At 36.7% G+C, this 25719-nt stretch overlaps 1 protein-coding gene across 2 annotated transcripts in view; it reads left to right on the top strand.

The window, feature by feature from the left end:
* Window positions 1–25719, top strand: part of LOC116232730 (uncharacterized) — a 51727-nt gene that overhangs the window by 14304 nt on the left and 11704 nt on the right. Inside the window, exons 8-10 of one of the 2 annotated variants that reach the window (XR_016459806.1) lie at window positions 5824–5930; window positions 6041–6186; window positions 10537–10600. Coding sequence is in view for 1 of the 2 variants with exons in the window: in XM_090124242.1 (XP_089980368.1) it covers window positions 5824–5930; window positions 6041–6186; window positions 8318–8357 (293 nt within the window). In the remaining variant the exon portion in view is untranslated. Of the gene's footprint in view, window positions 1–5823; window positions 5931–6040; window positions 6187–8317; window positions 9057–10536; window positions 10601–25719 lie in introns of those variants that run through there. The other variant, XM_090124242.1, reaches the window with a different exon arrangement.

The raw sequence follows: 25719 nt of genomic DNA, 5'->3' as shown, positions 1-25719 counted from the left end.
TGAATCAACAACAGGATGAAGGGTTTCATGTTTTTCAGTGCATAGCTCTCCAGATACCCACAAATAGTATCTCACAGTAGATCATTAAATTCTTTAGTGTACCAACTTCTGCACTGTTAGGAATAGAGTGTCTTTGAAAAATAAGAGCAAATAGTTTAAACTGTGTCTGCTGTAGAATGACATTAAAACCAATTTTTTTCCACTAGTTCAGGAATCAGATTTTAAGCAGTAGATGAGACAAATGAATTCTTTTTACATGTTGAAGACATTTTTATGTCAGTCTCTATGGCATGAACTGTGTATAAAATCACTATTCTTTCAGTTGAACTTACACATGCTGAATGACATAAATGTCTGTTGCAATCCATCCATTGTTTTGTATGACGCAGTTCTTTGAGTGAATTTTTCGTTTCTTTTTTTACTTTGAAATTCATCTTTTTGTATGCACGCTTTTGTCATGATCATTGGACAACAGAAGTGTGGTGCTTACAGACTGTACCACAGTGCACCAAGGTGGGTAAGGTGGAGGAGAAATTTGTCATGGCTCACAGTTACCACAGCAAGACAATGATCCAGCAACGATGATATTTTTAGACAGCAGTTTAGTTGGCAGTCTACACCACACAGACATATGCTATCATATGCAATTATGCTTTGATGTGCTGTAATGGGAAAAGGGTAAAAGTCCAGAGATTTAAAGTTCAAAATAGACTGAATTGTTTTCTCTATGAAAAAGCAGTCACTGACAGCACAGATGTTTTATATTTAAAATATGATACTGCTAATTTGTGTTAAATTATAAATTTATGTGATAATTCCAGGATGTATAAAAGCATAGGCCAATCTCCAGAATTTATAGCATCTCCAGAATTTATAACATCAAATAGGTGTCTCAGGCTACTCTTGCTCTTTTAGTATTAATGGAGTTTTGCTTAGATGCTGTGCATAACACTTTCTGTGACTTTCATTATCCACATCATCTTGACATACAGTGAAAGAGATATTAGGACTCCATTGGTAATTTGTCATTTGTCCTTTTCCTTGTAACTCAGCAATGAAAAAAGTACATACACACTTTTGTTATTGTTTGGTTTTATTGATTTATTTTACATAGCTTTGTGAGTTTACCTTTCAGGGATTTAAAATGGCTGTTCAGAAACATAAGCAGACAGCTCATTTTGTAACTCTGTCCAGACTTTTGCTGCCAGGTAAACAAACCTGAAAAACAAAAATATTCATAACTTTATGCACATAATTAAGGGGATTTTATCTAAAGAAAAATTTATTTATTAAAAGCTCCCCCCACCAGCTCAGGCTGCCCAGGGCCTCATCCAACCTGGCCTTGAGTGCCTCCAGGGATGGGGCACCACAGCTTCTCTGGGCAGCTGTGCCAGCGCCTCACTGCCTTTTAGGTAAAGAATTTCCTCCTAACATCTCCCCTAAATCTCCCCTCTTTTAGCTTAAAGTAATTCCCCCTTGTCCTGTCACTATCAGACCATGTAAAAAATCAGTCACGCTCCTGCTTACACTCCCCTCGAGTACTGGAAGGTCACAATGAGGTTGCCCTGGAGCCTTCTCTTCTCCAAGCTGAGCAAGCCCCACTCCCTTAATGTGCCTTCATGGGAGAAGTGCTCCAGTCCTGTAATAATCCTCATGGCTCTCCTCTGCACCCCCTCCAACAGCTCTATATGCTTTTTGTGTTGGGGACCCCCGGCTTGAACACAGTACTCCAGATGGGACCCCACAAGGGCAGAGCAGAGGGGAACAATCCCTCCCTCTCACTGCTGCCACTCCTCTTTTGATGCAGCCCAGGATACTGTTTCTAGATAATCACCATCTGAAGGTATAAAGTAAAAAGTTTTCTGTATTTATGAAGATTTTTCTTCATGCAAAGAAAATGGGAATTACAGCCATGCAGACTGAAAGGGTTAGAACTGTTAGCCTCATTATAAATGTCCATATAGTTGGTTTTATTTGGCAATATATTTGGTGCTTTTAAGTTTCATATTCTAACCTATTCTGCTGTACTGTATAAATCAGAGATCCCTGTAGCTTGATGTGGTTTATCAGCAATGGAAGATATGACGTTATGTAGTTCATGTTAGAAAAACTAAGAATTGACATGAAGTGAAAGTATTCTATTTCCACTTTAGTACTTCATTTAAAAAGTACTGGAACACAACAAAATGGGACTGTGAATTAAATACTAACTTTGATTTTATTTGACTTTATGCTTCTGTACCACTTAATCCTTGACATTGACCTACTTTTCTCTTTAATTATTTTTAAAAGTCCTTGTTGTTTGGGGAAAAAAATATCATACTGTTGTGAGCTGTAATAAAAAAACTGACATATACTGAAAGTTTTAGCTTCAGCTGTGTTAACTCCTTACAAACTTTCAAGGAGACTTTCAAGCAGCAGCTTATTTTAAGCTGATATCACATCTAAGTTAAGGTCACAGTCGATATAAAAATAATGATAGAATTAAATGCCATGTTGGCAGAGTACGGGTGTAGGACAGTGGAGATGTCTGCTCATTTCCAAGCATAGACAACAGATACTGTGACTGACCTTGGATAAAGGAGTCTTTCTCAGACTTCAATTTCCCGTCTGTGAATGGGGGATCTTTTTACCACAGAGGCATGTTGATGAAAATAATGTCTGTTCATGTCAGTGAGGCAGTTACCCTGTGAGGTTTAGATAGACACTAGACAGTTTCAGCAGTTGTAATGCTAAGTGGTGACATAGGTTATGAACAGCATAGCTACCTAGGGAGGAGGCATTGCAGCTACTAACATAGGTTGCTCTTGTTCATTACTTCATAGCATCACTGAATTCCAGCTTTATCATCTGTATTTATATTCACACTAAGTCTATTAGGAGTTGTTTTGATTTTTTTATATATAACTATTGACTCTAGATATTTCTTCGCCTTATTTCTCAGGTGTAGTTGCATTTATTCTTATTGATGATTTTTTAAGTCTACAGATTTACACATAACTTACACACAGCTGCTGAAATGTGTAAAAACTTGTGGTAACTAGTGCAAGTGACGAGGATTCATCTTTGCAGTGAGAAATCCTCTGCTTTTTAAAAGCATCAGTTGAGAATTTTGATCTTCAAATACAATGACTTTTTAACATTCAGGTTTTCTTTTTTTGTTGTTTTAAGAAAGTTTCTTAAGCATTCCTAATTATTTTGCTACTATGGATAGACCATCTTCTGGCAGCTCCGTTTTTTTGCCTCATGATTTGGATGGTCAGTGTCTCAGAGAAGAAGAGATGCAAGAGGGTGAAAGGTGCTATTGTTGGCATAAGAAAGTTGTGATAGCGTATAAAACATTAATGGTCACAGTAATATGAGACAGCTGTTAGCAAACCATCCAAAGCGGGTGCTCCATATAAAGATCAATTACAGAGCTGAAGTTAAACCATAGATGATAAATTTAAAAGAGTGTTTGTTTTCAGGCTGATCAGCTCCTCATCACCAATAAATTATGTTTAAAAGTCCATAAAAGGGAGGCTATGAGCAGCATCTAACAGTTGTGGGAGTCGTGTATAGGCTTTGAAATCTAAGTGTGTCTTTGCAGACTGCTCTCCAGACAGGAACTGTTAAGTTTTATATTTTGTGTTTTGTTAATGATTGACTTCAAACAGTGCTGAAGAGTTCTCCATTTAGCACTGTTACTACTAGGGCTAAGTACATGCTAGTCTGTCAGTGCTGGTCGGAAGTAACCCACACTAGAAACAGCTGAAGAGAGAGAAAAGGAGGTTCATTTTTCCAAGATTTTTTCTGCTTTGTTAACATTAGATATGAACAGTCACAGTCTTATCTCTAAAAAAGTTTGCGGCCCAGGACTGAGACTTTGTCTAAAAGATGGAATGAAATACACAGGGATGGGTTCTAACTGGAACTAAGATTCTGAATTATGCCTTAATAGTATCTAAAGAAAAAGATACATTAATTATAGCAAATTCAGTTACTGATCTCTACAAACCTTTGGTTTTTATTAACCTTTCTTTTTAAGCATTGCAAGTAAATCTAGGAACAGTGTGTATCTCGTCATGGACAAAGGTGAAAGATAATGTACTCAGATGCTCTAAATTTAGCTGACAGTGGATAACCTCATGATGTCTCTTTCTTAGTTGCTCTCTAATTGTAAATTTTTCTCTCATCTGTAAGCCACAATTTTCTTTCACTGGGAGTTAGGCAAAAGATGTCATGGATCACTGTGATATCCATGGTTTGTATTGCTCACAAGCTGTCAGTAGGACACACAAATGGGCTAGACTAAAACTTTTTAAGTCATTTCTAGTGTTTAGAATTTGCATACTATGACTGTCTGATACTTGTGGGTATTTGTCTCTCAGGCTGAACGCATACAGTGAGAAAAACATTCAGTAGACTTTCTGAAAGAAGTGTGGTTGAAGATGCAATTCTGCTATAAAGAAAGACAACATTAAAAATAACATTACACTCAACAACTCAATTCTATGTGCACTCTGATCACAGCTGCTGAGCTGAGTACTAGCCTTGATGCAGTACTGCCTTTAGCTCATAACGGTGCTTCCAGAATTGCATACTGGACAGAGAACATGAGATCTATTGCAGTTTTAATAGCCCTAGGCATTCCTTAAATTCTTGCTATTGGTCTTATAATTCACACCTTTTGGATCCCATCATAACATGTTAACAGCTGGCAGTATTTGCCAAACTGTAGTGTGACATTGTCAAAAATATTGTAGAATAGGAAAAAAACCTCACAAAATACACAATAATGAAGGGAATAAGATTTCTCTGAAAACCAGGAGTCTACCTGAATCCATCTTGTTTTCAGAATTTATTTGGACATTCTTCAGAACTGGACAATGTTTGGATTTGGGGCTCCAGCTACTTCCCATATTAGAGTTAAGGTTCTCAGTGTGAATTGTATGTTTAGCACAGGCAGAGACACTGCAGACCTGGTCACTAACTTGGTTATCTTTGATAGCACTACCCTGAGCCATACAGTTTCATTGATATGTATGGCTCAGCCAAGCAGCACTTCAGAAATACTGAAAAGAATACGTGGGCACAATAAATGTCAAGTTGAAGGGTTTTGAAATTAATTTTGCTATGCTCCAGAAATATACACAGTATAGATGTTGAATCCTCAGCACCACCTGTTTGTTCTCTGTGATTGTTTCCTCTGCACTGCGTTGCAGCACTTGCCAACACTAACACAGACTGATTCTTTTCCTCCTTCATGTAGTGCTGTTGATCTCTCACACAGGTATTGCAGGAGAGCAGTTGTAGAGGATCCTAGTATGAGGTAGATAAGAAACAAAGTTATTTCAGGGGAAGGAATGTTGAGCTATGTGTCAACAATTGTAACTACTTAGTGTAAAGGATGCTCTTGAGACTAATACATAGAGAATCCTGTGTGAAGAGAGTAAACTGGACTCCTAAAAGAGTGAGGAAGATGAGCAATCCAACTGACCAGGTGAGGATTCAAGAACAGAAAAAGCATGGATGCAGGCAGAAACAGGTAATGTCTTTGCATTCTTTTGTTTTCTATTTTGATTTTGGAAAGAATAAGGTTGTTAGAGGAAAGAACAGAAGAGCACTTCTTCCACCGCAGACAATTTTTCTCTGTGGCATCAATTAACATGTATAGTTTACTATATATTTTTTCACTATATGTTAAAAAAAAATAAAAATCTTTTCCTGTGTTTATCAAGGCTGGGAAAAAAGTATCACTATTTGCAGACAGAGTCAGACTGTGTGGTAACCTGCCAAGTCACTGAGAACACATATGCTAAGATGTATCTTTATTTCACACAGAGGGTGGTCACACACTGGAACAGGATGCCCAAGGAGGTTGTGGATGCCCCATTCCTGGATGCATTCAAGGCCAGGCTGGATGTGGCTCTGGGCAGACCAGTCTAATGGTTGGTGACCCTGCACGTAGTAGGGGGGTTGAAACTAGATGATCTTTGAGGTCCTTTTCAACACAGGCCATTCTATGATTCTATGAAATGGTTTTTGCCCAATCACACAGCATTTGTACTCCAGTCAAGAGCCTCTGGAGAAAAACAAACATGGAACAGTTCCCTGGGAGAGCAAAGCTGGCATCACTGAGACCTTCACAATATCCTCAGCTGACAACTGTGTGAAACCTAACACTTTTCTCCGCATGTTTCTGAGGTAAGTGCAGGAAGTTTGAAAATATGGAATGAACAGTATGAGCAGTATCCTTTTGGGCACTTAGGTAAAAAGTTTATGATGTTTTGGAACTACAAGAATATAACATTTCTGATTTAATTTTTCCAAAGAAACATATGCCTAGCATCATAGGATGGGAAGCAAAGTGGTTGACAAAAGTAAATGGTCAAGGCAGCCTTTGCTATTTAAGAACATTTTGCAAAGTAAGTTGCCTGGTTTCACTGTAAATAATTATGCTTCACTTAATACTGTGGTGAAATCCAGAGATAAGTAGCTTAGAGATAGACTTTTCTGCTAGATAAGCTCTACTAAACATAGTAGCCACTCAGTGGTAAATGCACTCTGACTTACTACTTATGAAAAAAAAGTAATAATATTCAAATTATGATTACTGTGAACAAAACATATCTTCTGCAAGTAAAATTCTTTTGACTCCTGACCTGAGAATTTTAATATTTTTTTTTAATATGTTTATGTAGTATTTCATAACCTACCTACTTAAAAGCATTCTACGCAAGTATAGTTGAGAAAATGAATACTTACTGCTTGTCCATAAGGAATCTGCACAAAATGGCAAATAGTTGTAGGGTGGATATATATATGTATATATGTATATATGTATGTATGTATATATGTATATATGTATATATATATTTTTTTTAAGTACAGTACTGAATTTGGCAGGTATGTGACAGTTGTAATAGATGGAGTAAACAAAAGACACTGATGCTGTGAAGACCCTTAATGAAGCTCTAATTTTAGCAAATTCATGTCAAACTAGAACATGCATAATTCTTTCCTGTAAGATCCATATAAAATCTGCATTCAGAGTGGTAACCTTGGCAGTGACATTGGCCTGATATCCATTAGCAGATAGATACAGGACTTTCCAATAAAGGTCTCTAAATGGGATGGATAGAGTTCACTTACCTGAGTGATCCCTTCCAGTTATTATCCCCAGAATTTCTTATAGTGATGAGAACTGTTTAAGCCTAGTTCTATATTGCTTAAAGAACTCCAGTTGTAATGTACAACTTAAAGTTTGTATTCCTTTTCTCTAAATTTCTTCTATATCCTCCTCTTCACTTTTTTCTTTTTGAAATTTAGTTTCAGATCCTGATAAAAGGAGAACAGTTGCAACTCAAGCTGAGTTCAAAAATAGCTTCAAAAGTCCAAAGCACATATTTTCTGGTAATTTAGGATTTTCCCTAATGGACTCTTCCCCTTAGTCGTATTATTCTCCCAATGATTCATCAACAGACAATATGAATCTTTGTTACAAAGGCTACATATGTGGAATAAATCATAGTTACATAGTAAATTAATAATAAGGCATGTTGAAGTGATTTAGTTAAACTTGTGATCTATTAAAAACTTTTCCATGGATCACTTTCACATTTAAAAACACAATGAGTTAACTCTCAAAAGTCACCCTTACATTTACCACACTGTCACTTCCTTGAAAGTTCTGATGTCCTACACTGCACATGTGCTCATGCATCCTTAGCTACTCTATTCATCTTTTCCTATATCCTACTGATGCTGTAAATAACTGTTAATGTATGCAACGTCAACTTCCCATTTCTAGTTAAGAGCAACTCTTTCTCTTAGCTGTTACATGAACATATTCCAAAAGTCCTTCATGGTGTTAAAGATGTAGAGGTACTTAGCTTTCTTGAATTATCTAGGACATGTAGTCAGTGAACATGTAGTGCAAAGAAGTGAAAGAATAAAGCAATTAGTGTTGTAAAAAAATCAATAATTTGACCTTCTGAATGCTTTGAAACTAATTTGTTTGTAGGAAAATTGTGGTATCACTTCACAAAAAAAAAAAAAAAAAAAGCATAAGACTTTTGAAGAATCCCTCACAGCTGACTGAGCTGCTGATTTCTTCATAGCATTTGTCCAAGTGTGCATAGACTTCTGTGGATTTTTAATGAGTTTTTACATGACCAAAACTATTTCCACTCTCTTTCAAAAGCCTTTAAATCTTATTAAGAAATGTGACCTCTGCACTGAAGGCAAGAAATGTTTTAATTATAGTCAAGGACTCGAACAAGACTTCTGTAGTAAAAACAGTTTTCAAATACATGCATTCTTGCTCTTTGTACAGGTGTTGTACTGTACAAATGTATTCCAGGGATCTGCGATGATGGTGTTCCTGAAGCACTGCCCTTGTCACCTTATCCTTCTGCAGATTAAGTTGCAGACTTGCTTCTTAGCTTCTCTAATACTGCACTTTTAGATCTGAAATTGGTATTCTTAGGGATTGCCGAATAAATGCAATTAAAAACTATATTCTGTAGCATAATGAACTCATATTTTATAGTAAACATGTTAATTTGTAAACTCGCGGAGCTACTTTGCAATGTCAAGGCCCTGTGTTGCTTAAAATATTTGAGTGTTGCCAATATTTGAGTGTTGGATCATCCACTCTAGAAGCTGACCATGGCAGTTCTCATGTGGAAAGTGCCAGTTGTTTCAGCATGCACCCAGCAAAAATAGCCTCACCTGTTTTCCATCCCACATACTAGTAATACCAACAGTAGTAATCCTTGTAAGAGGAACAGGGGTTAAGAATCCTTTGGTCATAGCTTGGAGTATTTCTAAAGGACAGCAGAGATGAATCAGACTTCTTTTCTTTCTCAGGAATTAATTGAAATAAATACTTGTTAACTTTCTGATCATTTGGAGTAGGAATGTGTTTTAATGCTGGAAGTAAAATGGCTAGTATGTCTTTTTCAAGGTCTGAATGCTTATTTATTTTAGTGTTGAAATTGTTTATGCTTTTGATAGGCCATGTGTCCATACAGGTTTTGGCAATAGGATTATGTTGTAGCAATTGATTTTCTTTGACTGAGTAAATAATGAAGAAATTTTACTTAGTCCAAGCCTTAATCAAAAATTGCTGCTATATCTGTGCTGTGAGAGGCTTCATATTCTTATCTTTCAGTCGGTTGCATGTGTAATGATAAACAACTCTTTCAAGCAGTAGTGTTCTACAAGAGTCTCTTGTGCCTCCTTCCTTTGCTCAATAATATAATGTCAATAAACACTATAGGATGCATTTTGCCAGGGTCATAAAATTCTCAGGTGCTACTCTGATTACTTTGTTATATAGGTACTACGTGTTGTGATGACCTTAAAATTGGTCTCTGTCTGATGTGATAGGGTATAAAAGCAAATTACCTTCTATTTTGAGAAGAGGTAATTCTATTTATGAGAAAGGTATAACACCATATAATTTTTTCCTACTTGTATGTAATCTCCTTTTTTTCTAATCACTTTCAGTTGAAAGCTCTTGATGATCATCAGCAAGCTTAGCATAGTTTCAGTGATTTCAGTAGAAGTACATCAAATTAGGTGATAGTGGTAGGGAAATATAGCTAAAGATCTAGTGATTTCTGAAGGTCTGTTTTTTAAAAAAGACTTTAGAAAAAAACTCATCTTTGATTTCATTGTGTAACTTCCACAGAGAAGTCCTTCTCTGAGCCAAACTGCTTCCTGCAGAGGAAGAAGAGAAATGAGAGCTTTTATCGTCCTACTTAAAATAGGGGATTAAATGAATTTGTGTCATAGACTTAGAGGTTGTCTGACATAGATGCATATATATTAAAATGTTCTGGGATCAGTTCAGCAGCTGAGGTTGCATTTCAGCATAAACTTCCCATAAAACGTAAGTTCATTTACTTTCTTAAAAATCTTTTCTTGAGAATTTCCACACAGAATTATAGGATTGGACAGAAAGAGCAAAACAACCTTTTAAGCATTTCACAAAGATTTTTATTCAGCTATTGTTCTGTATATCTCCAGACAGCTATTGCCCTTTAATCTAAGCCACTCACAACATCTGCTTTATCCATTTCCATCATAGGTCCAAATGCTTTACCATGTATTAAAAATGTCTGTGCATCAATATATGAAAAATGATGTCTAAACTTTCAGTATTACTGGCACAGATCCTACTTGCAAAAGAGGTAATGCCAAAGTATCATTAAATAATGTTTTCTTCCCACATTAACACTAATTTGTATATATGACATTAAATATAGCTTTTATATGACCATTAAATTTTTGTCATTTCCTCTCCCATTCCATCTTCAATATATTGAAGATCAATATATTTCTGTACTGGAATTTTCAGAAACAGATGAGAATAGCTTGCTAAGACTGATATGACGAGAAGGCTGAGCTAGGAAATATAGTACTGCATGTGGGTTATTACATTTTCTAAGATAAACTATGGTCAAAAGAAAGGGTGTGTATCAAAATCTGGTGCTTTGTTTTTGTAGGACTGAATAAATTCTAACCACTTCAAAACTATTTGTATAGGTACTCATAGCCCTTGGAGAGAAGGAAGAGTGTAGCTGCCATTAAAATTCCTATTAATCTGCACGTAAGTAAAATTGCTTTCTATCAAAAGTGACAGAACTTTTTATATGAGCCTTGCTATTAGGAAAAATCATTGACTTTGTGCCTTTATCAAAGAGAAAGCAAGAGTTGAGCTTCAGCAATTCTGCACTTGGCAAGAATTCCACCAAAACAGAGCAAATAAAAATCTGCATTTTTTGTTTGCTACTCCTATATCTGAGATCCAGTGAGAAACAGGAGAGATTGTATCAGGAATTGTAAAGGTGCATGAAACAGCAGTTTAAGTAAGCAGCAGGGAGCAGGGCATCTGCAGATAGGACTCGTGTTCTGTGGAAAACAAACACTGAGGAGCTCTCTGCTTTAAAGGTAGCAAAAGAAAACAAGTCAGACTAAAGAATATAAGGGTTTTCTGAGGGGGTGAGAGAAATTCCAATGCCTGAGACAGACAAGCTATCAGTTGGAAAAGTAAGCTGATATCTGTTACTTACACATTTCCTCCATTGTTTATTTTCCTATGAATTAACTGGTATATTTTAAGTGGAATTGAAAGTCGTTCTGTGATATATTGCCTCAAGAAAATAAACTGAGAAAATGTAACATGTAAAGATTTGTTTTTCCTTAAAAACCATATTGTAAAGGAATGGAAAGCCCATTTCCTGTAAACCTACTGTGGAAAATTCCTGAGCAAGGTGAACCAAATAGATATGTTTGCATAAGCAGTATCGTGGTTTTCTATGACTTCCATGTGATGTTTATTTAGCAAACAGGCCCAGTATCTCCTCTGCATTATCAGTGGCTTATATGCATCCAGTCTGTGAACTCATTTGGTAATCTTACATCAGCATGTGGTGTTCCAGGTTTCCTGTGACTTTGGACAGATTTTTATGCTTTTTAGCTTTGTCCCTCCAACCCTTGCCCTGTTGTAAGCCTAGTTAAATAGATACAAAAGGTTCCAGAAAAAAAAAGCAAAAAATTGCATAACAAAATTTATTGCCAAAGTGTAAAGGCTAATACTAATAGCAAAGCTGCAGTCATCAATGAACGGGTCTTAGCTGGATCCCTACACTAAAGGAATGGAGAGGCTAAGGAAGTCTAAACTTCCTTACAATTGTGTGGATAGTGAGCACTACTAAAAAGAAGATAAACTTGTGAAACAGAGATAGGTGTGCAAATCCCTTGTTGTCTGAATGTTTGTAATGATGTTGACAGCTCAGTGCCTGACAATACCAGTCAAATGAACAATTTTTTTTCTTTTTTTTTTCTCCTCAAAACAATAGCTGGCATAAAGTCACTAGGTAATCCACACAAACTCTGGGAAAGGGATGTTTTTAAGCTGAAAAACAGGGAGCTGACTGGAATAGGGCAGGCCTGTCCATTTCTCCTTATAAGAAATCAAGGTATAGACTTGGAGGTTTTATTTGCTAAGGTGCTCAAGCCTTGTTTTCTTGTTGATTTCACAGAATCACAGAATGGCCAGGGTTGGAAGGGACCTCAAGGATCATAAATCTCCAACCCCCTGCCACATGCAGGGCCACCAACCTCCACATTTAATACTAGACTGGGCTGCCCAGGGCCCCATCCAACCTGGCCTTGAACACCTCTAGGGATGGGGCATCCACAGCCTCTCTGGGCAGCCTGTTCCAGCACCTCACCACTCTCTCTGTAAAGAACTACCCCCCTGACATCCATCCTATATCTTCCCTTCCTCAGCTTAAAACCATTTCCCCTTATCTTCCAGTTATCAACCTTTCAAAGAGTTGACTTCAGCAGAAGTAATAGGTCTTCCATGCCACGTACAGTTGAGATTGTGTCACTTAGCAGGCTGAAATTCTGCAGGTGTTTTTATTGTTTAGTGTGACATTGAATGCATTCATTACCTTATCCTTATAGTAAGTTAAATGACACCATTGGCAAGTTTCTTCTCCAAAACAATATTTCCTGATTTTCTTCTTTTAATGCTAACTTTAGGTATTAGAGGCAAACATTTCATGGTCATTTCTTCTCACTGCTGGCAGTTTCGTGAAGTGTTAGAAATGGATGAATCCAAGAGCACTGAAAATCTGAAGATCCCTACTGCAAGATCCTTTATAAATTTTGTATCATTTACCACTTTAGAAATATCTTTGACATTCCTGTCATGGAGATTATCTGACAGAAAAAAAAAAAAAAAAAAAAAAGCAAACAACAGGTATATATACAGGTTATCTGTATATAATCTGTATGTAATCTGTTTATATAGATTATTGTGTATACAGTATCCTTTCTCTCTATGCATAATGAAAGTCAAACAGCTAACCCAAAAGCATCATTTGTCTCTGATTCTTGTTAACTGTTCCTTTTCTCAGTATAATTTTAATCGTATTAGCAATCTAAGAAGTGTGAAAACCAAATCTAGATGTGAGGTGTTATATTATGAAAGCAGTTATGTCTATTTTAATAAAATGTGAAATGGATTTGAGGGAAGTGCAAAAAAACTTATAAAGCATCCTGTTTACATTATTGCATATCCCATTTTCAGAAAACTACATAAAAGCCATTGGGTGCAATCACTTGGCAGATGCCAGCAGCATGGAGTTGTATTTATGGCTGATTATAATTAGTCATAAATGAAGGATAACATAGTTAAGTGAAGATATCTTTAATTAAGAACATATGTTCTGTGACAACATTTACTGACAAAGAAGGATACATATTGGAAAGCTAGAGAGAGGACACTTTGTCAGGGATTGCAGTGACAGCACAAGGGGTAATGGCTGTAAACTAATACAGATTAGATTTAGATTTAGACATTAGGAAGAAATCATTCACTATGAGGGTGGTGAGGCACTGGAATATATTCAGATATCTACACTTTAAAAAGAAGATTGATAAATGAAAATGTTGCCCAGACAAGCTGTGGATGTTCCGTCCCTACAAGTGTTTACGTCCAGGTTGGATCGGGCTTTGGGCAACCTGATCTAGTGGAAGGTGTCTATTCTCATAGCCTTGGTATGGGAACTAGATGGTCTTTAACATCCCTTTCAGCCCAAACCACTCTATCATTCTGTGTTTCTATTATTATTTGGTTTGTTTGTAATAGACATTTCTTATTTCTATAACTGTTACAATTTTGATCTTTGTGGAAGAAAGATTATTTTTATTCAAAACTGGAAAAGTTAGAGACTTCAGGTCTCTTAAGCTTTGTCTTAGATTCTGAAGTTCCAGAAGGCAAGTTTTTAAAAAAGGAAGTAAGTTATTTTCTGAATCCTTGGCTTCCCTGTGAAGGTTAAAAATAGCTGAAAATCTTTGCTAAGAATCTAGTGTATATTTGGTTGCATTCAGCAACTCAAGTGACAAGAGATAACTTTACCTTTGAGAAGCAAATTCACACACCTCTGTGTCAGTAGTTGATTATGGATAATCTACACATTGATACATATGAAGTACAGGGATATCAAGAACAGGTCTTGTCTTGTTCTTTTGAACATGTAGCCACAGCTGCCCAGGGAGATAGCTCTGAAAAATAATTGGCAGCCACATGGCAATCATCTAACCACAACCCTGTACTTACCCTAGGAGGTTGTCGGCCAAATCCTAGCCTGAACTTCAGCATGAGTGCATATAGAAATCATCCTTCCTCATCTTCTACACTCAAGTCTCTTTATGTTCTTGCACACATGTGTCTTCAGTATATTCTTCATATTTGCCTCTCCTCCTGGTATCTCAGTCTAATAAACCTGTAGAATATATTCGCTGTGTATGGAACTGAAGACTTATGAAGCCTGTTGTCTGGTTTTCATAGCTGGGATCCCAAAACAGCACAAGTCTTAAAAAGCCTTTAAGATGGAACTCAGCTATTTCTTTTTCAACAAAAAGACTGAATTATTGATGAACAGAGTCTGAAGCATTTAAGCTTAAAATTTATGTTATAAATCATATGCTGAGAGATGACCCCAAACTGAATATATAGCTGAATTCACTGCAGTTTCGTGTGATGTCAACGTGGCCCATTGGATGAGTTAAAGCCTTGCATTCACTCTGAGGCTATCTATTATCTAATACGTCTTACTTGATTTTGAGTTTCAGTCAGGCAAATTGACCATGTATACTTGCTTGAGTCAGTAGCTAATTTTAGGTAGCCAGTCTAATTGAAGATGTTATGCTCCTTTAGCTTGTCAAATACAAATTCACATTTTCTGATTAATGTGATTCATTTATATTAGATTTGACTTGACAGGATGACAATGTGTAATATAGAATACAAGGATGACAGGGTTCTCCATCTCCTCTGTCACATTTCATTATTAATGGTGTAGTCAAGGCTGTGGCCTACAGCATCTTACCCACAATATGGTAAAATTTGAGCAGTATTGCAGCTATATATGGTCTACACAATGTGTTCTCACAGGTAGTGATATACATTCAGTAGTGTGACAAGTTAAACAGCTTTTCTACATTTGTAACACTTATATGTAACTGACTCCCTGACATTCTGATGTGATTGAAAAATTACACAGAAAAAGTAGAAGAGAAAGAGAAAATCCTTGAAAGAAAGTTAAATAAACACTATATATATATTTATAGGAAGAGGGAAATAGGCAATGGAGGACACATCAGCTGATGGAGGAGGAAATGGATAAAATGAGGAAAACGGAACATTAGGCAGAAGTTCAAAAATGTGTCAAGAAATAAAAGAAAAATGTGACCTCAAATAAAAGAGTACCAGTAACCTCAACACAAAATAGGGAAAAGCAGCAGATAGGAGAAAAGCAGTCCACAGCAGAGCCCACAGGGTAATGATTTATGAGCTCATCTACAAGTAGCAGCTGCATGCCAGGACAGTAGAGGGTGGGCTGTTGGTCCAGCACCTCTCAGAACTCGGGAAGCAAAGGCGGACAGAAAGTGAAGAGCAGAATCTCTCTAAGATTATAACTGTGTTTCTAAGTGGGAGATTATCTGTTCTGTTGTTTCTGTAGGTCAAATGGCTTGTGTACATAAAGAGCATGTTGAATACTTGATTTCCCTTGCTCACAGTAGTCTCTTTTCTAACTTATGTAGGCAGCCTAATACTGTGTTGATAATTCTGGTAAGAATAGAACACCACGTGCTTAGCAGATTAATCTGTACAGGCCCATTGGTTGCTCTGAAGTACTCCCACTATGGATCTGTACGTGTATAGCAGTCACTGACTCACAGCAACATTTGTGTTGGAAGGAGCCATAAGATATCTCTAGTCCAGTCTCCTGCTCAAATTAGACTCAATACTGAGTTCAGGCTTTTCAAGGCTTTGTCCAGACAGGTCTTGAAAGGTCTTTAAAGGAATGCAGATTCCACAGCTCCTGAGATTCCAAAGTCCCAATCTCTTCTCCTACAAGGACTTCTGTTCTGTTCTGTTCCATTCCCTCGTTCTACAAGTGTTTCTGTTCCCTACATTTTTGTACTGCCTCTGAGAAGGACATAATGGCCAAAGATGTAATGCCTGTTCTACAGAGGTAGCTAGGCAGATATAGACGCTACTGTGGTTTTCAGCCTTACATATAGAGATCTGATCTGACTGGCAGTAACAGGACATGACCAGTACCTTCCTGAGTGCTGTGAAGAAGAGATTTAAGTTTCAGTTGTGGCAATTTAAGAAATGTTCCTATTTTCCAACACAGACTTAAAAAAATACTATGTGTGATAGAAAAGACTCGTAGAACCTGTTCTGGAAACAGTTTTTGTCTAAATTGTCTTATAGTGCACATGGAGCACACCTTTTTCAGCATGGTATCTCCAGCAGGCTTTGCACAAACTCCATTTACTGATGATGATTTAGTGAAGGCATTGCAGAGTTACAAGATGATCATCTTATTAAAGCTGCAGAGACATATTAAATTTCTGGCTGAGATTTCACTTCTCATGTTATCTGCAGAGAATGGAAGTTGCTGCTTTTCATGGTTTTTTTTGTTTTTTTTTTACTTTGACATGACATGATGATAGATCTGAATATCGATTTGTCTATTCTTCCTTGATTGTTTCTAAAGCCCTCAAGAAGATACTCTAACATTTTAAAACACAAGTGGTCTAGTGGTTGGCAACCCTGCCCATGGCAGGGGGGTTGAAACTAGATCTTTGAGATCCTTTCAACCAAAGCCATCCTATGATTCGATGATTCTATGGAATAAGAGCCTTGATAATTTATTTTTAAATGAAAATTTTAAAACTTTTTAGCATATAAAATAGATCTAGCATAAAAAAGCCCCATTCCTACTTCCTCCTCTCCAAGCTACAAGGTGTGTGAGATTTCTGAATGGAGCTTTTAAACATTTCAAAATTTCTCTTAGACATGCAGTCTTTTGCAGTCAACAGGAGAGATTCTGCTATATTTGTGGATAAATGGGAATTATTACAGGAATAATAACTGCTGTACTAAAATGATGAAGCAGTGGCACAGGTTGCCCAGAGATGTAGTGGATGCCCCATCCATGGAGACATTCAAGGTCAGGCTGGACAGGACTCTGAGCATCCTAATGTAACTGTAGGCTTCCCTGTTCATTGCAGGGAAGTTGGACCAGATGACCTTTAAGGATCCCTTCCAACTCAAGCAATTAAGAAATAATGTAGTGGTATGTATCTGCAGTTAAGTTATGCTCATCTCATAAAATGACACCATCCCAAACACTACCGAAGTTCGTACTTCAGCCTTTATACACTCAAGTGCTGGGTGACCTAAAAAAGGGAAATATATATATATAATGGTTTAAGGTTAAGATAAAATAACAATAACACATTGGAAAGTTATTGATGTTGTAAGAGATACAGTACACAGAAAAACAGGACAAATTAAGAAAATTTCCTGTAGCCAGTATAACATAAATATTGACTATGTCCTTCAGAAATAAATAGCTTTCTTTATATTCTTTGTTCTTTATTCTGCATATTCATCCACTTTGATGTTTGCCATTTTGCAGATGTTTTTGCAACTGTAATGATCAAAGTTGTACTTTCAAAAATTCTCACTATTTCTCACTATTGTGGCAAGATATGTCCCCTCTCTCTATAAAGTTTTTCCCTTCTTTACTGTGAGGACATAGTAAAAGATTTAAGACTCACAGCTATCAACTGAAGCAAAGTCATACAAAGAACAAAGAAAGTCATATAGTGTAGTATGATGCAATAGAGAGAATCCTTTGGAATTTTGTGGCCACAGAAAGTACATATGAGAACTAAAAGAAAAATAATGAAGGAAGCTTAAAATATATAAAACTGAGTGATGACTGCATCACATGCTACATGTAATGTGGAAATTGTAGAAGCAAGAAGAGGTCAATAAGGATCTTTGTAAAAAAGACCTGAAAACATTTTTTGTATTACTATTTCCAAGCAGTAAGATTTACTTTCCTTTCTCCCCTTACTTCATTTTTTAAAGATGGTTTAGTATGAAAGTGGAAAAAGATTTATGCATGTCTAAAAATAAATATTTCATATTTTGTGTTTCTCAGAGAAAAAAAAAAACCACACATTTTTAGGCAGATATTTCAATTAGCCTGTTTGATGTGTGAATGGTAATAAAGATCTACAGCTGGTTTAAATGTACTTAGCAGCAAAGTTAAACCGTGCTACAGTTTATTTAGAAATATCACAAAATGGGGTCTCTGTCTTAGTAATATATGTGACACTAAACATAGAATCATAAATGTGAATACAAGAATAATACAAAGTGTGTTAAAACCTCAAAGCCATGTTTTGATGGGTCAAGGACCAGTGGAATCCACTGTTCAGGAATCTATGGGTGTGAATCAAGGTAGGTTTGACATTCAGAGTTTCACTGTTGCCAAATTGTAGCTACTCCTCTGTTATAAATCTGGTTGTACAAGTTATTCACTGTTAAAAGTGCTTTTCCCAAAGAGCTATGATTCAGCCTGATCTTAGGAGCTCTTCTCCAGTTACCTGTTCTCAGTTTGTCTAATCAGAGTCCTTGCAGCTTGAGCGGAAAGGCCAGTCCAATTTTATCCCTCCGTAAAGCTGTATAGCACAGGTAGAATTACCTCAATTTCATCCTTGATGTAAACCTTTCATTAGTTTCTAGTGCTTGCATCTTTTTTGACCCTTAACTGCAGGTATCTCACTATATATTGTACCTTTGGCACAGAATGTAATTATTTGAGAATTCTTGAGGTAATCACATGTGTGACTGTAGTATTCCTTACTTACGTATCACTGTAGTGATTGATACGGAATTGGAGGTGAAGATAATGGAACCAGAAAGAGTTTATAGTAATAATAGATCTCTTCCTATTCATTACATGAGGCATTTTAATTCATTTAATGTTACTTCTCCAGAGGGGGTGGCAGTAGATTGCCCATTCTTGAGCTGAGTATTAATTATGCTTACTAGTGCTTCTGTAGTTGAAGGTCCCATGATAAACCCCTGTTTTATTTTTAGGGATTTAATAATTCATTTTTAAAAGCCCACTTTGGACTGAAATATGTCCCCACCATCTTACGCTCACTTATCTGGCCCAGCAATAATATATGATAGATATGGAAGGAAGAAGCTGCACTTTGAATAATTCAAGGTGATTACTGCATGTGAAAAATCATTCTTTTCATGTGCATGTCATCAGGATGGCCATATAAGTATGCACCTAACATCGACAGGCTATATCTCATCTTAGCATGGTGTCAATAAACAGGCCAGATGCATTCCCTACTTTTTCTTCCTGATAGAATTTGCATCACAGGGACTGAAATATGTATTTTTTAAAGTCATGAGAAACTGTGAAAGAAGCTAAATGTATCACTCTTTTGATGTTCCTAATGTTAGCATGCACAGTGGCGTGATTTTTAATGTGATGCCTTAATTTGCAAGTCACCAAAGGGGAAATCATCTCCCCTACTATTTATTTTATGGTGGCTTTTTGTAGATTTTGTGGTCATCCAATTTGAGAGATGAGTTACAATGTTAGAGGACAGGTGTGTACATCATAAGACTGATGACACTAATGAATGTTTATATGAACAAAATCATTAGGCTTAGTACTCTTTCCAAACTATAGACTCAGCTCAAAATTTAATATCAAACTCACTCTGCCAAAGAACATAAGTAAAATATGAATCAGTGGAGCATGCAGCTGTCAAAGTAGAGTCATCAGAACAATGATTAAGCTACCCTTTTTATACAGGAAATTAAGCTTCTGCTTAATCAATCTTCATTCCAAAAGATTACGAACTATTTCCCTCCTCCCTTTTTTCCCAATCACTAGTGGTGATGGGGAGCAGACCAGGTACTCACTGGGTGTCAAGAGCCATCAACCTAAAATAAGATCTACCACCCAAAAGCTTTACCTCATTTCCTCGATGTATTTGTATATGCTTATTTATTAACCCTCCCCAAAAAAATCTTATTCTACAGAAGTGTAATATTGGTGTCCCAAAAATGCAGTAGAAACAAAAATGTAGTTACAGGATTGTAAATAACTGTTCTCTAGAGAAGGAGAGAACTTCTCTTTTCTAGCAATGGTTTCAAGACATGTTTGCTGCTCCATTTACTGGTTTATACTTCACAGAAAATATATTTACATTCAGAACTAAAGCTGTTGCAAACACTGCTGAAATGTCCATCCTTTCCCCACTTTTTTCAATTGTAATCTCCTCCAACAGTTTTCTGATAGTAGTGGGCATTAATACTTCAGTTATGACATTTTACATATTTGCTGACCATTTAATTCTCCTACTAAAATGTACAAGGTATTTTGTTCATCCCAGAGTACAGCTGTTAGCACCTTACCTTAATCTGTACATATTGCATAGACAAATAGTAAATCTGAATTTTGGTACTGAATTAGCAGGTATCTCCATGATTTGTACCTGACACAGTATGCTTCACTTCTGAAGTTTTCTGTAGCAAAACTGTTGGAAATATAGCTTTAGCATTTTAAATGTAGTCACATAGTGTTAGCCATCAAATAACTGTATTGTGAGGAATGAAGCAATGGTGGTAAAAAATACATACTCCTTTTCAAAAAGAAAAGAAATCGTCTAGCCTCCATTTTTAGTCCGTGCTTAAGCTGCTGTTGCTCAGAAGCATATCTCCAGGTCTTCAAACCTAACTGTGAAGAAACACGTGGGAAGGGAGCACATATCTGAGCTAGGCACTATTATTTGAAATGGTATTTTAAGTATAGGAACAACAAATACCTCAAAGCAGTATCCTTCAAGATTCTGCAGCTTGTTGGAGCCATATGCAAGGTGTGCTATTCCACTGATTATACCTGAGCTGGTGATACCCTCACATGGGCTGTCCTTCAGAATGTAATTTTAAATGCTTCACAAGTATTGAAAAATGTTTAAAGAAAAGGAGTTGTAAGCTATATGAAACTGAGGTGAAACTTCCTTCTTTATAATGAGATGACTATGTACTGTCTTAAAAGCATTTGATTTTCCATAAAATTTTTCTTTTAATAAATAATTCTCACTGGATTTCATAAGAACATCCCCCGCCAGCACCTCCATTGCTATAATGATGTCCTTCTGAAACTATTTCATCATCTATCTTTACAAAGCTGATTTTTGAGTCTTTCCCTTTTTTTTTTTAGCTTTTTAATGACCTTTTTTCTGTTAGTGTTTTCAGGTGAGCATATAGGAAATGAGCTGTTTTTGCAATCTTTACCTAAAGTGCTCAACTGAAATGAGCCATATCCAAGTATTTATTACTTGTTGTCATGATATATGTTCAAGATAACAGACTCCCAACATGAAGACACGCATCAGACATATAAATTCCCTTTTCTCTCATATTTAGAGATTCTCAGATTTCCAGTATTTCTGAGTATTTCTTCATAGATTGTATTTATAAATCCAATTCGCTATTTATTTTTAAGGTTTTTTTTTTTTTTTCTTGGGGGGTGGGGGGAAAGAGAAGGGGGAGAACAGGCTAAAAATGTACTTCAGTCCTTCAGTCTTGTCCTTCAGGCTGATATGCAGCAAGACTCCATATAAAAAGTCCCGACTTCATTTCCCCTATCACTTGCAAAGCACAGTTTACAAAACAAATGGTTAGAAATACCTTGGTTATCCCAATGCAGAAAATATAGTTTCAAAAGCTGACAGTAAGATATGTTCAGCAGTCTGAACTGGTGCAGTCTCCTCAGTAATAAAACAGTAGAAATCATTACCATCAAACTTGAAAATACCAGTATAAATTATAGTTTAAACATATTGTAATTACCTAATGTAACTTCAGGATATTGAACCTTACAAATCACAAATCCCACCTAAAATCTAAAAGCTATGCATCATTTAGTTTATTTTTGATAAAATTAATTTGGATTTCTCAAAACAGAATATACCTCAGTACAGAAAGGACATTGAGGTGCTGGAGCAGGTCCAAAGAAAGGCATCAAGGCTTGTGAAGGGCTTGGAGAATATGACCTATGAGGAGAGACTGAAGGAACTGGGGCTGTTTAGTCTGAGAAAAAGGAGGCTGAGGGGAGACCTTATTGCTCTCTTTCAGTATCTGAAAGGTGCTTACAGCAAGGGCAGGGTTGGTCTCTTCTCATTGGTGACAGGTGACAGGATGAGAGGAAATGGCCTTAAGTTGCGTCAGGGTAAGTTTAGGTTGGTTATCAGGAAAAACTTCTTTACAGAAAGGGTTGTTAAGCACTGGAATAGGCTCCCCAGGGAGGTGGGGATGTTTTTAAAAACACACCATCCCTGGATGTGTTTAAAAACTGTTTGGATGTGGTGCTCAGGAACATGATATAATGGAGGGTTGTTAGAGTTAGGGTAGTATGGTTAGGTTGGACTTGATGGTCTTTAAGGACTATTCCAACCTGATCTATTCTGTGATTCCATAATTCTAAAAAAAAATTATCACTTCGTAGTGTTGGTATTGCTACTATACATTCCTTTGCTCCTTTAACAAGGAAGCCCACCGCTGCTCTCAGAAGACACCTCTTGTTTCCTCAGCTCTTTTATACCTCAGATGAAGAATTACTATTTTGGTGTAGTGGATATTCTGCTCTAAGGAAGCTGATGTGGGAAAGGCATTCAAAGGGAAAGATGTTCAGTTAATTAAGAAGCTCACATGAGCAGGGTATATGTTCCAGTTGTCTGTGTCTCTTACATGTTTTGCTTTTGAAGAAATCGTGTACCTCTGATGCTGGTCAATGTCAATTCACTGAAACTTGTATTTGAGAAACTTGTTGAGAAAATTAGAAGTGATGAAGTAGCCCACGGAGGTAATGTCACAATGAATGGGAGATCCTGGTGTGAAGACCTAGCTCCTTAATTGTTATTATGCTTACAAGGACACTGTTAAAAGAAAAATGAGTGCCTTACTTCACACCTGCTATAAAAGGAGCTGCAACTCAGAAGCTTGCTTAAATCATTCTTCCTGAAACAAACTACCGAATGAAACTCAGGCCATTTAATTTCCAAATACCAGTAATTAAAATGAGTCACATCATCAGAGTTTGGCAGAGCTACAGCAGCCTTTTATTTTTTCATTTCCACATAAATTTCAGTGAAGGTCAGATTTGTTGGGGGAGGAGAAGAACCTGCCTGCTTTTGTGCTCATGGGAGGTTAAAATATGACTTGTTCACAGTGTCCCTCATAGTTCAGGACTTAATGGCCCTTGACGGGGATAGCCTAGAAGTTAATTTTACTTTGTGTCCCAAAAGCAGTCATTGTCACTGCAATTCTTCTTGCAGGCTGAAGGACCTGATCAGACTTTCAATAGCAATTGATGAGCAGTCTCACCAATGAAGAAGTACTTTGCTAGTGCTTCCTACTAAAAGACAGATGAAAAACAAAGAACACTGCTGGCTCACCTTTTCATAACTTTCAGCCTTTTCAGCATTCCTTACTTTAAATGTCATCTTCTGCTCTTTGCACAAGTCAAACACTGAAGACACTATTTCCTTTTTTATTTTCCTTTTCCTGTCCTTTCCTGTCCTGCCTATCCTTGCCCTTCCTTGCTCTTCCTTCTTTTTCCTTTCTTCTTTATTGTTTGAGTCATGTCAGGGAGAAGGATGAGTGCACAGTGGAAATAGATATCTTCCTTCTACTTTTGTTATCCATAGCAGAGTGATGCTTGAAGTGAGAGACAAGCACTATCAGGAAGGCCTGTGCTCAAATCTCTGAGCAGCAATGTGTCCCATGATCAAGAGAACAATAAATAAATAAATAAATAAAAATTCCAGACTCTAATGGAGTCGACTTGGCTAACATGCCTTTGAAACATGTATATATATGATTTTTTTGTTGTTCAATTTAGAGAATCTGGAGTTTGCTGTGCATGGTAGGCAAAGTTATGGCAGCAAAGCCGCCCTCCAGGCCTCTTTAAAGTCACCATTCCAAGACCAAAACATTTAAATCTTCTCAAGTAAACAGCTGCAAAACTATTTTTATATCAGTAAAAACATAAGTTTTTTCTGTTCCCCACTCATCAGAAGTGCTTGTGACTTTTATACTGAACTTGGAATGTACTGTACTAAATGGTTAATTCTTCAAGGGGGAAACATCCATCTTGAAACCATTGACATTTATTGAAAAACAGATAATGAGAGAAAGTACAGGGCTGTCTTACCAACTATTACAACTATAAGTAATAGCTTCATGTGTTCAAAGAAGCTAAAACAAACCACTGTAGGCTCCTAATGTAATCTCTTATACAGCACGTGCCATAAATTTCTGTCTGAGCTTCCTAAACTGAGCATTATAATCTCTTTTTGGAAATGTATGAGATAAAATATAAGCAAATAGGAAAGAAGCCAGTAACCTTTTTGGTTTAACCGCAGCTGAATTTCAATAAATTCTATATTACAATAATAATGCATGCATTAAAAGTTGAAACTTCCATGCAATTACGATCAAAAAAAGCAATAAGAGTGGAAGTCTGTGTAATGGGTGAGGTAATACCAAATTTCAGTTTACCGTTCCATTTCAGTAACTCTTCACAACACATCTGGAAGCATACAAGCTGGGCCATGGAAGGCTGACAGCTGCTCACATGTCCCAGGTAACTGGAGACTGTGGCCACCATCAGCTATTTCCATGATCCTTTTAACTTACTACTGAGACCTTAAACAATACGCTGACATCTACAAAGTAAGAACTGCACTGAAGACCTTACAAACCAACAAGAAAGACTATGGGAAGTTGAAGGCAAATTGAGCAGATTGTATAGATAGCTGTATCCATCTGAATTTGAGAGTTATCTGGATTAAATGAGCTGATCTGATTAAGATTCACCAGGTAATTCTGCTGGAACATTCCTTTGCATTTGAGAAGGATCACCACTGTATGCACTGACCGTCCTATCAAAAACGTTGCACAACAGGAAGTGATTGCACACCAAAATTATGTGTTCTCAAAACACATTTAATGTTAGAGAAAATATATAAAAATAGATGAAAGAGTTTTAAATGCACCCTCTGCTACAAGCGCTTGTAACAGCAAGTGCCATTGGAATAAAAACTGTATTGTTATGTGTAATTAATAGCACACATTCCAAACGTAATTCAGATTGTTTTCTGTTGTGTCCAGCAGAAGTTCAGGTTAATGTAACATTGTAACTTGGCAAAACCTTTTGGCCTTGAAAGATATGTAAATATGCATCCTCATCCATGTTACCTTAGTAACTAATAATGTCACCTAGTGAGTATTGGTGATGGTAAAGGTGAAAGTAGGTTTCAAGTAGAAATTTTTTTTTCAATTATGTGAAACTAACATCTTCTTAGCTGTTAATGAGCTTGCATTGTGGAGTGTTAGCATCTCTCATCCAATTGTTTGTCAAAAACCAAGTGCTGTTAGAATGGGATTTGCATGGAAACAAGCGCAGGCAAACAAAATATTTTTATGGAAAGTAGAAAGTTCTTGGGTACTGCTAGAAAAATTCATTGAGATTTCATACATGAGTAGGGATTATTTTGTTTCACGTGATCTGATACCACCACATTTTTTTACTGGTGTCAAATTAACAAAAAGAAGCCTGTAGCAGTACCAGGAATAATCAGAGATATTCCCTAAACTGAAATTCAGAGAAGGTAACATAAGAGACAAAAAGTGAAAAGAATAATAAAGTGCAAAATATTCCTTAAGGTTATATCAAGGAAATGCATAGATCATTACTGTCCTCTGTGACCTCTGCTAGTATTTCTGTTTCTGTTGTTGCTAGACAA

Source organism: Phasianus colchicus, chromosome 1, assembly GCF_987193195.1.
Source record: "Phasianus colchicus chromosome 1, bPhaCol1.hap1.1, whole genome shotgun sequence".
NCBI lineage: Eukaryota > Metazoa > Chordata > Aves > Galliformes > Phasianidae > Phasianus > Phasianus colchicus.
Note: the sequence above shows the minus strand (reverse complement) of the source record. Positions and strands in the feature narration are given on the sequence as shown.